This window comes from Indicator indicator, chromosome 30 (assembly GCF_027791375.1).
Source record: "Indicator indicator isolate 239-I01 chromosome 30, UM_Iind_1.1, whole genome shotgun sequence".
NCBI classification, from domain to species: domain Eukaryota; kingdom Metazoa; phylum Chordata; class Aves; order Piciformes; family Indicatoridae; genus Indicator; species Indicator indicator.
This window is the reverse complement of record NC_072039.1, coordinates 3,825,477-3,838,887: the sequence shown is the minus strand read 5'-3', so window position 1 is coordinate 3,838,887 and position 13,411 is coordinate 3,825,477. Positions and strand designations below refer to the sequence as shown.

The 13,411-nt window shown below is 45.3% G+C and overlaps 1 protein-coding gene across 1 annotated transcript in view; it reads left to right on the top strand.

The window, feature by feature from the left end:
- Window positions 1–13,411, top strand: part of VPS53 (VPS53 subunit of GARP complex) — a 67,776-nt gene that overhangs the window by 34,916 nt on the left and 19,449 nt on the right. Inside the window, exons 13-16 of the mRNA XM_054394315.1 lie at window positions 3,696–3,790; window positions 8,596–8,838; window positions 10,310–10,457; window positions 11,333–11,415. Coding sequence (XP_054250290.1) covers window positions 3,696–3,790; window positions 8,596–8,838; window positions 10,310–10,457; window positions 11,333–11,415 — 569 coding nt within the window. The remainder of the gene's footprint in view (window positions 1–3,695; window positions 3,791–8,595; window positions 8,839–10,309; window positions 10,458–11,332; window positions 11,416–13,411) is intronic.

The following is a 13,411-nucleotide window of genomic DNA, read 5'->3' as shown; positions in this document are numbered from 1 at the left end:
TGAGCTGGATTCTGTTCTAGGCCATATAGCAGCAACTCAAATATAACTACAGGATTTCTGACAAAAAGGTGAACTAACAGAGCTGGGTGCTCAGATCCCAGAAGAAGTTCCCACTACAAACATTTGCAATTCATATTTTACCTTCTCAGCCAAGCAAACTTCAGTCTGGAGTCACCAGGCAACTCATTGAACTTTCAAGTGGCAGTTTTAGATTTTCACCTAAGATATTGCACTTATGGGATTTTTTTTATCTCTATAGTGCTTTTCATTCACTACCTCTGCAAAGCAGGCAACACCTAACCACTTGTGAAAACACTTTGGGTTTCCAAAGCTCTCTGCAAACATTAGAGGAGTGAATAGCAAACACAATTGATTTAATTGGCACCCATATCAAAGCCTGTAAGCCCTGTCATTTTTTTTCTCACAGGCAGGTATTTTCTAAGTGTTTGACTGGGGAGGCTACTGCCCTCTCTTTGCTGAGTTTACAGCCCTGTAGACGGGCAATATGCAGATGGTGTCCTGGTGGATGAGCAGGCCCTGAGGACCCACTCAGAGCTGTGTCCCTGGGGAGGTTGTGGGATGGTAACTCTCCACTAGCACAGTTTGGTGCACTGCATCCCCCCCTACAGGAGCAGGGCAGCCTTCTGCCTTCCACCCACAGCATAACTCCTGATTAAGCAAAGTTTTGCTCTTTCCATTAAAATATGACTTGGGCAGTTGATACTGGCCAAACTTCATCAGTGGTCTAGAAGACAGAGATAGGGAACTTGAGGAGACATCTGCAAGGTGTATTTTTTGTCAAGAGCTTGCGTTCCACTGTCCATGATGGCTGGAAGAAGCTTGGTCCTGATGCAGTGTTGGGCTGAGAGGACTTCCTTGAAGAAGTCAGTAGTGCTAGAAGACAGGTGAAGAGAGAACTTGCCAAGCCTTTTGAGGCTCTTCAGAGCTGAGTTTAGCCCTGGCCCTGGCCAGAAACAGTTCAGGTGCTACTGAGAAAGGAACTGCTCTGCTCCTTGCACATGGGGAGGCTGGTACGAAGCCATCCTTTGACATGCCAGTTGTGGTGAGGTTGTGCTCTCCTTCTGGGTCCACCCTGTGTTAATACTCACCATACAGTGCTGGGCCTTGCTGCAAGAGTACCTGCCTGCCAAATTGGACCCCTACAGGCCCCAGGATTTCAGTCTCAAAGTGCCAGCATATGGTGGTTAGTGCTGGTAAGTTCTTGTTGGAGGTCTCATCTTCTGTTACTAGCTGAAGAAGAGAAGGGACAAGGAAGGATTGAAGATAAGAGTTTTGAGTGATAAAGCTCTTCCAGGACATTAGTTCTGAAAATTCCAGACACTTGGGAGTGTGAGAGGGAGCACAAGGGCTGGCAGAGAGGGAATCCATGTTAAAAAAGAACCTCCTTTAGTGATCCTAGCAGTTCAGTTTAATCTGTTTACTTTGGATAGTAATGAAAGGAAACTGGGCCAGCTGCAGACCTCCTTACTGTGACAACAGTAACCTTTTATTATTTCCATCAAACTCAAGAAGGAAATAGCTTAAACATCTGCAGCTTTTGGACAGGATTGCACACTCAGAAACACAGCTTCACTGCTACTGTTAAAAGATTTAGTATTCCCCCCACCATGCTGGGAGCAGCTGATGCAAAGACACGCACAGAAAACCAGTCCTGCATTAGGAGCTGGCTCTTCCAGCCTGGTAAATTGCAAGCATCATGAATCTGCAACCTTGTGTTGGTGCTGCCATCCTGGAAAGTTGGCAGCTGGAGGTTTCTGTCATTAACCACCTATTGTTTTCCTCCGGGCTCTGCTGAGCCTCCACATCCGGCAGAAACAGGCAGGCACTGGCAAAGGGGCTGGGCTGGAGAATGCTGGGTAGTGGCTCTCTCCCAAAGCTGTAAAAACTTACATTCTCCAGTCATGCTCTTAGAAGGTTAATGAAGCCAGGCTCATAGAGGTGGTCTGGTCTCCATAAAGCTCTGGGTTTGCAGGCATGTGTTAGTATTCGTTGTGTCTTCCAGTCTCAATTCTTTCTGAGCAGAACTTGGCCTCGTCCTTCTTTGCTCTTTCTGCAAATGACTTTGTGCCACCTCCTCTGTCACTCAGGGGAATATGATGTCCTTTAGGCTCTCTTGTTTTGCTTCTCTTATGCTTTAAAAAAAAAAAAAAAAAAAGTAATTCAGCTGGAAAAATTCATATCTTCATTGCCAGGAGCTGATCCTGGCTCTTTGTAGAGAGAAGCAAGAATTCCATTCCAGAGCCACTCTGTGCAGGCAGGGAAAAATTGTCAGCTCCCTAGCAAGCAACGTGAAATATTGTCTAGCAGTAAAAACAATTAAAAATCTAGCTGTAGGGCAAAGATGAGCTTAAAGGACCTGCCCAGCCTGCTACTTAAACACACAAATTGAAGCATACGAGTAGTCCCTGTGGCATCACAGAGATGTGCTTGGCCACTGCGTAGAGCATGGTGCTAAACTGAAGTGAGAGGAAACTGGATGACTCCCTAATGGCATCTGTGCCTAATGCTCTAAATGTGATTTGAAAATAGGAATCTTTGCAGTCCCAGAAACATGTTTCACAGTAGAAGCAGGCCTGTGATGTTGCCTGTCTAATTCCACCTCCTCCAGTAATTGCATGTTGTTTATCTAACTAAAATTCAGCCAGATGAAGCCTGTATCTTTGAATTATTATCCTTAATATTCTAAAATGTAAGGATATTTCAGTGTTGCTTCCAAGTAATTGCTGCATTTAATTTCAGACTTGACTTAGTGGAGTCTTATTGCTGTTTAAAGGGTTCAGCAAGATTTTATTTACAAACTGCATTAAGATTCTCCTGCTGAAGTCTGTTTGCATGGAGCAGCCTTCTTATTGAGGATAAGGGTATTCTACAAGTGAAAAGAGAATTCCTAGCAACACTAAAGCTCTGTAAAAAGAAGGAAAGACCTGGACATCCAAATATACTGTCACTTTTATGCCTTTGATTATTTGACAGCATATTTCTGTGTTGTAGTATTTCTAAAGACTTAGATCCTTCTGTTGTGTTGCATTAGGGCTGCATCAAGAGGAGTGTGACCAGCAGGTCAAGGGAAGTGATTCTTCCCCTTTACTCTACTCTTGTGACACCCCACCTTGAATACTGCATCCAGTTCTGGTGTACCCAGCATAATAAGGATACAGAGCTGTTGGACTGAGTCCAGAGGAGGGCCAAGAAGATGATCCATGGGCTGGAACACCTCTGCTATCAGGATCGGCTGAGTGAGCTAGAAGAGAAAATACTCTGAGGGGATCTTCAAGCTGCCTTCCAATACCTGAAGGGATTCTTCAGAAAGGCTGGAGAGGGACTTTTCAGAAGGATATCTAGAGACAGGACAAGAAGGAACGGTTTTAAGCTGAGGGAGAGTAGGTTTAGACTGGATCTTAGGAAGAAGATCTTGAGTACAAGAGTGATGTGACTCTGGAATGGGCTACCCAGAGAGGTTGTGGATACCTCTTCCTTGGTGGTGTTCAAGGCCAGGCTGGATGAGGCCATGAGCAGCCAGGTTTGGTTGAGAAGTGTTCCTGCCCATGGCAGGGAGGGTGGAGTAGATGATCTCTAAGGTCCCTTCCAACCTAAGCCATTCTGTGTTTCCATCATTATGGTTTCTTCTAGGTCTTACAGGGCAGGTTTGAAACCAAGACTCTGTTTTTTTACAGCCAAAGAAGCCAAAGGTCCCTGACAATCCTTTCCATGGCATTGTTTCCAAGTGCTTTGAGCCTCATCTTTATGTGTACATCGAGTCCCAGGACAAGTGAGTAGCCAACCTGCTCTTTTGGGTTTGTTTGCTTTTGAATATCTGTTGCAGTTGGATTGGCCTAGATTTTGTACTCAAGGTGCAGAAAGTTAATTTCTTAAAAGTCTGCTTTCATCAGGAGCAGTTTTCATGGTTCCAGACAGTTAGGATGAGCAGGACCTTTCCTTGGGCACAAAAATGAGTGTTCAGAGGGCTGTGGGTCATGGCTTCATCCGTAATTTCAAGGGCAGGAGCACTGTCCACTGCCCTTCTGCAGGAGAGGCTTAGTACTTCTGATATTGCTTCTGTTCCCTCTACAATTCCCACTGCAGACATGTGCCTTGCTTTCATCTTGTGTCTTCCACAAACAGTAGGTCTGTTTGTATTTTTTTTCTCTAAAATACACATGTGGCTTCATGGCAGAGGAGTTCCAAGATTTGCTTTACAGAAAGAAGTTATTTGGGATCCTTAGATGAAAGCTGCTGTAGATGAGCTTGGCTGTGAGATAACATTATCATCGCTCACAGATTGGGACTTTGTTCAGGGGCTTTAATCCCTGCAACCCTTTTTCATCTTCCCCTTTGACTTACAGCAAAATAACTTGAATGAAAGGAGCTTTCAGCTTAGAGCTCTCAGAAGTTTTTAGAGCTCTCGCCTCACTTTGTGGTGCACCTTGATTCACACCGGGGTCTAAATAACATCTCTGTACCAACTGCAGTGCCAACTGGGAGAGGAGATAGTTGAGAAAGCTTCAGTGCAGTCTTTTAGCACAGGTGAGTGGCTGGAAAGGAGAAAGGTGCCTGCCTCCTGTGACTCAGTGTCTGTGCCCTTCTCTCTCCCAAGGATTTAACACATCGAGGGAATGAATAACTCGAGGCTTGTGTGTCCTGGTTTGGTGCAAGCTGCAATGTAGCTACCTTGAAAAAGCTTTCCCATGTCCCTTCAAGCTTTGAGTTTAAAATAAATAAATAAGGCCTTGCACAATGGGCTGTCATGCTGGGCTGAGGTTCCCTTCTGCAGTATAACAAAGGCAAACAGCTCTTTCCCACCCCCTGCCCTCAGCCAAGTGAGCTCTGACTTGTTTCAGTATTTCTTTCCCGTCTCACTGCAGGGCCATTTTAATCCCTGTTTGGGTAATTCTACCCCACAGTGCTCCTTGGCCTTTCAGTTGCCTTTTTTTTTTTTTTTGCTTTTCCCTTTTCCTTTACAATCCTGAGATGTTTTATATTAGCTTTATAGCCACAGGCTGCAAGAAGTTCAAAGAAAAAACTGCCACAGTATTCCCCATGCTGCCCTTGCATGCCAAAATTGCCTTCCTTTATGATTTTCTCTCTTTTACCCCCTTTGATTGAACTTTGGAGGAATCTGTTGCTGGTGTCTGAAACTGGGGAGTTGCTTACATAATTAATTGTATGTTTGGGCTCTGAATAGTGAGAATGGTGTGACAGTTTTGTTCATCATTGCCTTGAGTCTATGGCAGAAAGCAGCCTAGACTTTTTGTCCTGAAATATTGTTTCCATACCCATTTAGGGAACCACAGTGCCAAAATCTCTAGCAATTTAAGAGGAGACACCTGAAAGAAAGACTTTAAAGATGCTGCTCTCCACCCTTAGCTGCAGTGTAAATATCAGATTTCTTAACAGCAAAGCAGATTTCATTTCTGCCCCTCTGGGATATGTCTCTTTAGCTCTTCTTTGTGGTCTGCCAGAGCAGTGGGAGCAGACACATGTGAGCTGAGTTCTGATGGAAGAGCTCTGCTGTGCTGAGAGTACACAGAGTTGTTCTTAAGAGTGTTCAAATGTGTGTGTGTGTGTGTGTGTGTGCTTCAGACTGTTTGGAAACCTGGCACTTTTTGCTCGTGGTATGTGTCTGTGGCCTGCAGGAAGTCATGGAAAGTATCCTGCAAGTGGTCCAGGTGTCTGGGTGCCATCAGCCTTCCCCAGTGCCCAACCAGATACCAACTCTTCACAGAACAGGCTGACTGCCTAGAATCAGGTGGCAGAACGAGAAGAAATGGCCTGAAGTTGTGCCAGAGGAGGTTTGGGTTGGAGATTAGGAACAATTTCTTTACTGAAAGAGTGGTCAGGGATTGGAACAGGCTGCCCAGGGAGGTTTGGGTTGGAGATTAGGAACAATTTCTTTACTGAAGGAGTGGTCAGGGATTGGGACAGGCTGCCCAGGGAGGTGGTGGAGTCACCGGCCCTGGCGGTGTTCAAGAAACATGTGGTCGTGGCACTTGGGGACATGGTTTAGTGGTTGGGCTCCATCATCTTAGAGGTCTTTTCCAACCAAAACAACTCTGTGATTCTACTAAGCACCATGTTCTTCTGTCACGCTGCTGAGGAGTTGCCTAGTTCCTGTCATGACTGCCAGAGATGCAGAAGAAACACTGAGTAGGTCGAGTGACACAAAAAGGAAGAGGAGCACAGGAATGGGATGATTTAAGAACCAGAATAAAATTCCCTTTGTGATTTCATTTCACATTTTCTCTAGGTTAGATCTGGAGAGTTCTTGCTCCCAATAACATGCTGCTGTTAGGAAATACCACATCTGTGCTACCAGAGAGTTTGCTTGAAACTTTTTATACAGAGTCTGTAGAGGAAATGTTCCTTGCTCTCTTGCATTCTTCACGTTTCATCTCCCAGCAGCTTTTTCTGCCAGGTTCTTTGTGCTCCCATTGCACCACACAAAGGCTGTTAGCCATCATATTGTGTTTGGGCCATCTGAGACTAGTTGTGAAAGTTTGAATGGCATCAACTCAGATGTACGTTACCGATATTTGACTGCCCACAGTGCTCCATACCCTGGTCAATCCCATGCTGCAATAAGAGCAGTCCTTATGGCCTGCCTTCAATGAGCAGTTTGTCCAGGTTAGGATCAGAACAAGCTTGAAGCTCCAAGTGCTGTTCTCCCAGCTCTTTTGGACGGCTGCATTTGCTCCTGCATCCCGGTTGACAAGACCTTGGAGGATGGGGAAAACGTAAATACGTTTTGTTCTGCCTCAGAGAAGAGGAGAACATGTGGAGTAAGCATAAAGAAACAAAAGGCTTTGACATTCCTCACTGTGTCTTGAGACTGAGAGAATGCAAAAAAGCCCAAAGTGGTTGGCAAGGGCTAAGAAAGCTCCACTTTGTTGCCCTGATGGAGCGAAGTGCAGATGCAGAGGTGGAAATGCAGCTGTTTAGTGGGACTGGAGGAAGCCACATCTGCTCAACTTGAGAAGCTGAAGGAAAGCTGCAGCTCCTGCCACAGCCATCTGTTTGGCTCTCCTGCAGCTAGGAGGGGAGGTGCATTTTGCTTCCCTGTGGTCGAATACAATCAATGCTTTGGTTCAGTGTTCAATTGCTTGTGCCAGGGTGGAGATTTATCACAGCACTTGAGCAGCCTGATGGGTTTACAGGTCTTGTGAGGAAGCCGAGGAACTGTGTATATCTATGGAATCAGAGCTATGTCAAGTACTCAGAGCAGCAAGCATGAAAAATAGGGGCTGGGAGTTTAAGCCAAAGAGCCTGGCTGGGTGATTCAAAGCCCTCCTGTTGCAAGCTCCCATCTGTAGAATAGTTTGACCCAATGGATCATCCATGGTGGTGCTGCAGTCTGTAGGTTGATCAGGAAAGAGACAGGTCACCCCTTCTACTTGTGTGGTGCTGTGGGTTCTTTGGTTTGCTTTGGTTCTTTCTTTTTCCATTCTCCTTCTAAGGATTTGGCTTTCTCCTTGGATACCATGGATTGTAGCACAGCACAGCCTTTAGACCCTCAGCAGTGAGAGGGGTGAAGGTTGTGCTGTGGGAAGGGGAGAACTGGGACAAGTGATGCTGAGACCATATTGGAGTGGTGCATATAAAACACAAGAGCTTCACAACTCCTTTTGCTCAGCAGAGTGCCACTCTGTCATCTGCAGTGTCTGTATATTCCCCAAAAGCCAGACTTCCTTGTGGAAGGTTGTGGTGAGTTTGTGTGTCTGGGGGAGGAGGTTTATTGCTGTAATTTAGTTCATCTGGCAAAGGTTGCTCCACTTAGCTGAGCTCCAGTGTCAGCAGAGCTGGTCTTGGTTCCTGACACGGATGTGCTGTCTCTGGAGGAGTAGGACCAGAGGGACTTCCCAAGATCAGAAGGCTTCTTCAGTTCTGTATTGATGGTTCTGGCTCTCTGCCATGCTAAAAAGCTTTTTTGTCCTGATGAAACAGCAGAGTGAAGTTTATTATTGCCTAAAGACCAAAATATTTGAGGAAGGACCAGGTTCTAATGAATCACTGGAGACAATAGGAGAGCTTTTTATGCTTTTAAAAAGAGTTTAAGTAGGAAGTGCACTTTGTCCTGGTGCTAAATAAAACTTCTTTAAAGGATGTGTGAAGCTGTGCAGAACCAGGTGGTATCCAAATGGGAGCAAGAGATGCAAAGGGCTCACCATTTTGAGCACATCCCTTTAAAAGCCACACTCCCCCAGCTCTGCTCTGGAGGCCGCTGATATGGGAAGCCCGACTGTTCCTTCAGCTGGTGCCAGGAATGAAACCTGAGCATACACTTTATGCACTTGCATCAAATGTGCTGAACCCAGTCCTGGCAGGCTTGAGAGCCTTTATATGTGACTGGAGAACAGATTGAAGCTGCCACTAAAACTCATGAGCACAAAAGGTGCTCATCAGGCCGGACCACGTTCCTGTGTGAGCTTTGTGCTGGGAGGGAGGAGATGAGGCAGGGCTGGAATACTCCACTGCTAAAATCTGAACGTGCCTGCTGGTGTCACAAGACAGGGCAGCATTATTCTCTCTGTGTTTGTTCTTCCCAACGCTCTAAAACATCTTTCTGTTGTTCCCCCTCAGGAATCTCAGTGAACTGATTGACAGGTTTGTGGCTGATTTCAAGGCTCAAGGTCCCCCCAAGCCCAATGTGGACGAGGGAGGAGCCGTCCTGCCCAGCTGTGCTGACCTCTTTGTGTACTACAAGAAGTGCATGGTGCAGTGCTCCCAGCTCAGCACGGGCGAGCCCATGATAGCCCTGACCACCATATTCCAGAAGTACCTTCGGGAATACGCCTGGAAAATTCTCTCTGGAAACCTGCCCAAGTGAGTTTGGCTTCCCAAATGCTGCAGCACCGTCTGGTGAGACATTCCAGTGAGGAGCAGATGCTTTGTGAAGATAATTAATTACTTGTGAACACTTCTGTTTCTCTCTCAAAGAAACCAAGTAGCAGCAATCTGACCACATTTACTGCAGGGTTTTCTCCCAAGTTCAATTTATTGCTCTGAGGGACAGCAAGAGACCAAATGGACAGGCATGGCATTGGGTTTTTAAGGGCCTCTGGGGGATAGCTTCATACTTGGCTTTGATTAGCAGTCAGATTGGCAGTTTCTTGAAGAACCTGTGGAAATGCCAGCCCCCAGGACTCTTCAGAGAGGCCTGGCTTGCAGAATTGCACTGCCCCTGCTGCTTGGGCAACCGATTCACACCGTGATCCATAGCTGCCTTAGCTCAATAGTATCCACAGAAGAATCTCTAATGAAGGTGGTTTATTTGTCTGGTGCTAAAGTGTTTACCTGTAACTCCCTCTGCCCTGTAACATTCTGTATGTGTATGAATAAAATATGTGGCTGTGAATCCAGGGAAAATAAAGGAAATCATTAGGGGCTTACAGCAGTAGGGATAAGCGTACAGGCTAAAGGAGCACCTTGAGAGCCAACCTTAACCACAGATAATTTTGTACATTGTTTACCACCTTCAGTTTGTTTCCCTTGTAAACCTGGGAGCAGCAGAGTGAATTTCTGAAACCAGTGAAATCTTTTTCAGATGGAAGGGGGAGAAGGTTACATCCAGACAAGTGGAAAGATAATCTTAACGTGCATTCTTCATCAGACCTCAGTTGCATTCTTTATACACATTTTTTGTGTGCTCCATTTTTGCTGTCCAAGATAAATATCACTGTCCTATTTTTTTTTAATGGGTTTGGATTATAAAGAGTTGAAAGGTAGGGAATTTCCTGACTGTGAAGTGTTCTGAGTCTTTTCTTTGTTGATACACAGCCATTAATCACTGGAAGACAGTGGAAAGAAGCCACATCTTCTATAATTTACTCTGTTGATATCATCAGTTTTTAAAGCAGGTTAGCAAAGTTTCAAATGCATGTTGACATCTGTTTAGGACTGAGAAGATAAATATGACAAGCTGCCTGATAGCTACTGAGATTTTGTTGTAATCTTTAATTAGATTTTGAGTAACTGGCAGTGAAGGTGAAGGTAGCTGGGGGAAGATGTATTCCACTTGCATCCTAATCTACCATCTCATGAATGAGTTGTCCTTTGCCAGAAGACTTTGCCATTCTGAAGGATGTTTCTTAACCTGAAGAGCGGTTGTGGGTTTGATGTAGAGTGACACTGATCTGTGTTACACACAACATTGAACTTTGTGGCCGTAAGGGCTTCTCATGGCATTGAAACCTGGCAGTTATTTGCAGTGTGGATGTCTGTGTGCCTGAAAGCCTCACAGATTTTGTCTTTTTTTTTTGTTGGTTGTTTGTTGTTTTGTTTTTTTTTTCCCCAGGACAACCAGCAGCAGTGGTGGGCTCACCATCACTAGTTTGCTGAAAGAAAAGGAAGGCTCTGAAGTTGCAAAGTTTACTTCAGAAGAGCTCTGCCTTATTTGCAGCATCCTGAGTACTGCAGAGTACTGCTTGGCCACCACCCAGCAGGTGAGTGTTCCTCTGAGAGGGCACCCAGCAGCAGCCCCTCTTCCTCCTCAGAAAGGAGGCTAGAGGAGTCAAAAATACTAAAATATCCCCAATAGTGTCTGCACCACCTAGCATCCTGTTGAATATTGAGCTCTGTGTTATTAAATCTATATCTCAACGAAAGATAAGTATTGATCTTGCCTGAGAAAAGTCATTTGCTTGTAATCCTGCTTTGCAGCATCATCTTTGGATTCAATCCTTTTATACTCCTTAGGTAATTTGTTTGGGGTTGGGGACCAAAACAAAACCACTCTTCTTGTGGTTCATGAGCTCCCTCTGAGGAAAAAAAAAAGGCAGCAGTTCAGAATAGGTTTGGGAAAATGTTTGCATGAACTGTTGGGGTGAGGTGGAGTGAAGAGAGGAGGTATTTATGCTAATACACTTTGCAGCCAAAGTGCTTGTTACACTTCAGGTGCTTTCAAAATTCCACAGGGTAGTAGATGAGCTGTGATGTTTGGCTGTATCAAGGCCTCTCCACCACTAGAACTGGCATTCCTCCTCCTCTGCAGGTTGGGCACAGAGAAAGTGTTGAAACACATCCTTTATTAGGAGGAGAGATGCTGTGGTGTTGAGCTGGTAGGTCAGTGTGTTGTTCTAGAGTTGCATGCATGATCTTGGAGGTTTAGTTCTTTGAGGATGCAGTGCCACCATAGCCCATCCTGGCAGGTCAATAGGCTGTCCAACAAGGGTGATTTGCAGTGTGCACTGGCTGAGTTTTGGATGTAGTCTGGGCACAGATTAGGTGTTAAGAAGCTGACTTTTCCAGGCCATAAATTTTTGAGAATGGTAATTTCAAGTAAGAAATCTGATCTATTGCTTGTTTTGTTTCCTAACAGCTGGAAGAGAAACTCAAAGAAAAAGTGGATGCAAGTCTAGTGGAGAGAATCAACCTGACAGGAGAGATGGACACTTTCAGCATGTAGGTTCAGCAGATGATCCTCCCACAATGTCTCAAACATCCCAGTTTGTCAGCCAGATGGTGCTGGAGTAATACGAGCCCAAGATCTCTGTGTCGTGGGGACCCAGCCAGCAGCCCAGGCACAGGCATTTTCCTGGTGAAGGAATGGTCATCCTTGGCTGGCCCAGGAGCAGCAGTAGTTCTTTAGGTGTAGTTGTTCCCCATCTTCCTAGCCAAAGGAACAAGAGGACTGGAAAGGGGAAGGGAAACAGTGAGTTTCCATTTGAAACATCATTTGCATCTTGGCAGCTCTGTGAGGTAGCTGTTACATTTCAAGAAAGGAAGCTATTTCAGTACATTCCTTCCTGCTTTAACTTCCCACTGTTAATCAGCAGCCTTGTCAGGATGATCAAACTCCATTTCAGATGACATAAAAGACTGATCCAATCTTATATTTGGGAGTTATAATTGAGAGAAGATTATCATTCATGGAAATAACTTTTCACGTAACGATGCTAAAAATACTCCCCTCTAACATCCTCTCCTCTCCACTACTGCTAAACAGATTGAATATTTTTTAGAAGGAAATAGAGGCAAAAAAAGATATAATTGGTTTGCCTCACATCAGACAAAAGGAAACCTTGACCAATCTAGGAACACGATGCCTGTCACCAGCTCTCTTACTACCTAAAACTACGATTCAGCAATAAGATTTTTTTTTTTTTTCAAAGACTTCCTTCCTGTGATTCCTCCTCTCTTACTCTACTGGGCAGGATCCCACTGAATCTCCATCCAGGCTTTTCACATGATCTTGCGCTCCATTCCAGGCTGCAGAGACTCCCTTCCCTTTGAATATTTCTCAGACCTTTTTAAGAGTGAATCCCTGACCAAAAGCTGGGGTTGCTGTGTCCATGAAGCCAAAGCAATTAAGATAGCTGGGGGAGTAGAAATGAAAAAGGCTGTATGATGGAATTGTCTTCACAGGGGCAAGCTGAGGCTGAGTTTTGCCTTTTCTCATGAGCAGTCTGGCAGGAGCCAGTTACATTGAGTCACTGCTCAGTCTCCACAGTGGCTGCCTGATGAGGTGGCTGGTCACAGGCAGGCAGTGTGATGTGTTTTAGAAATTGCTTAAATATATAGCTCATGTTTGCTGCTTTGGGCAGCTTGGAAGTTAAGGTGACAGGCCTGATGTAACCAAGGCTTTTTAATTGACTTCCAGCCTGTTCCAGTAGAGTGCTTTAAGTCTTCTGTCAGCGTAAGTCATAGCTATAAACCTCTCTGGTGGTTGCTCATTCAACAGCAAACAAGTTGGTTCTTCTGGGATTTGGTGTCTTGATAGGCATGGTCATAAAAAAAGTGGTAAGACATTGCTGCTTGTACACCCTGGAAGGTGCTTCTTCCTTCACAGAAAGGAGAGTGCAGAGCCACCCAAAACGTGTATAAGGCCACATGTATGTGGGGGGCTACTCCTGAGGGGGCTAACCATTTTCTTTAGGAAAAGTGGGGAAAAGGATGATTTCTTGGAGCTCAAGAGAAGGAAAATTATTGTCATGCCAATCCAGAACCCATGATTTCCACTCTCTGCTCTATTCATGTGTTGTGAGGCTGTGGGCATCGTTCAGAGACCCCTTGAAGGCCTGAAGTTTGCTATAGGGCAAGAGCAACACTGCTCAGTTCTTGGCTTCCTGATCTCTCAGCTTCTGTGCATCTGTCAAGGATTGTATGAGGATTCATTATCTGCTGCTGAAGTACTGTTCTGTGCTGCCTGGGGCAAAGATTTGGAGTGGTTTTTAGCAGAAGCAGGATCCAGGCCCTCCTGGCACACTTACAACAAGCTCCTTGCTGTGCCATTGCCCCTCCACTGCAGGTGCTTGTTTTGAAGTGTAGACAAAGGATTCTCTCCCAGTTTACAGTCTTCTGCTTTCTAGGTGAGGGCCTGGTGGCCCAGCTTCAGACAGACCTCCTGATGTGTGGAGACTTGTGATGAAACTGCTGAGGGTTGTTTCATGTCGGTGCT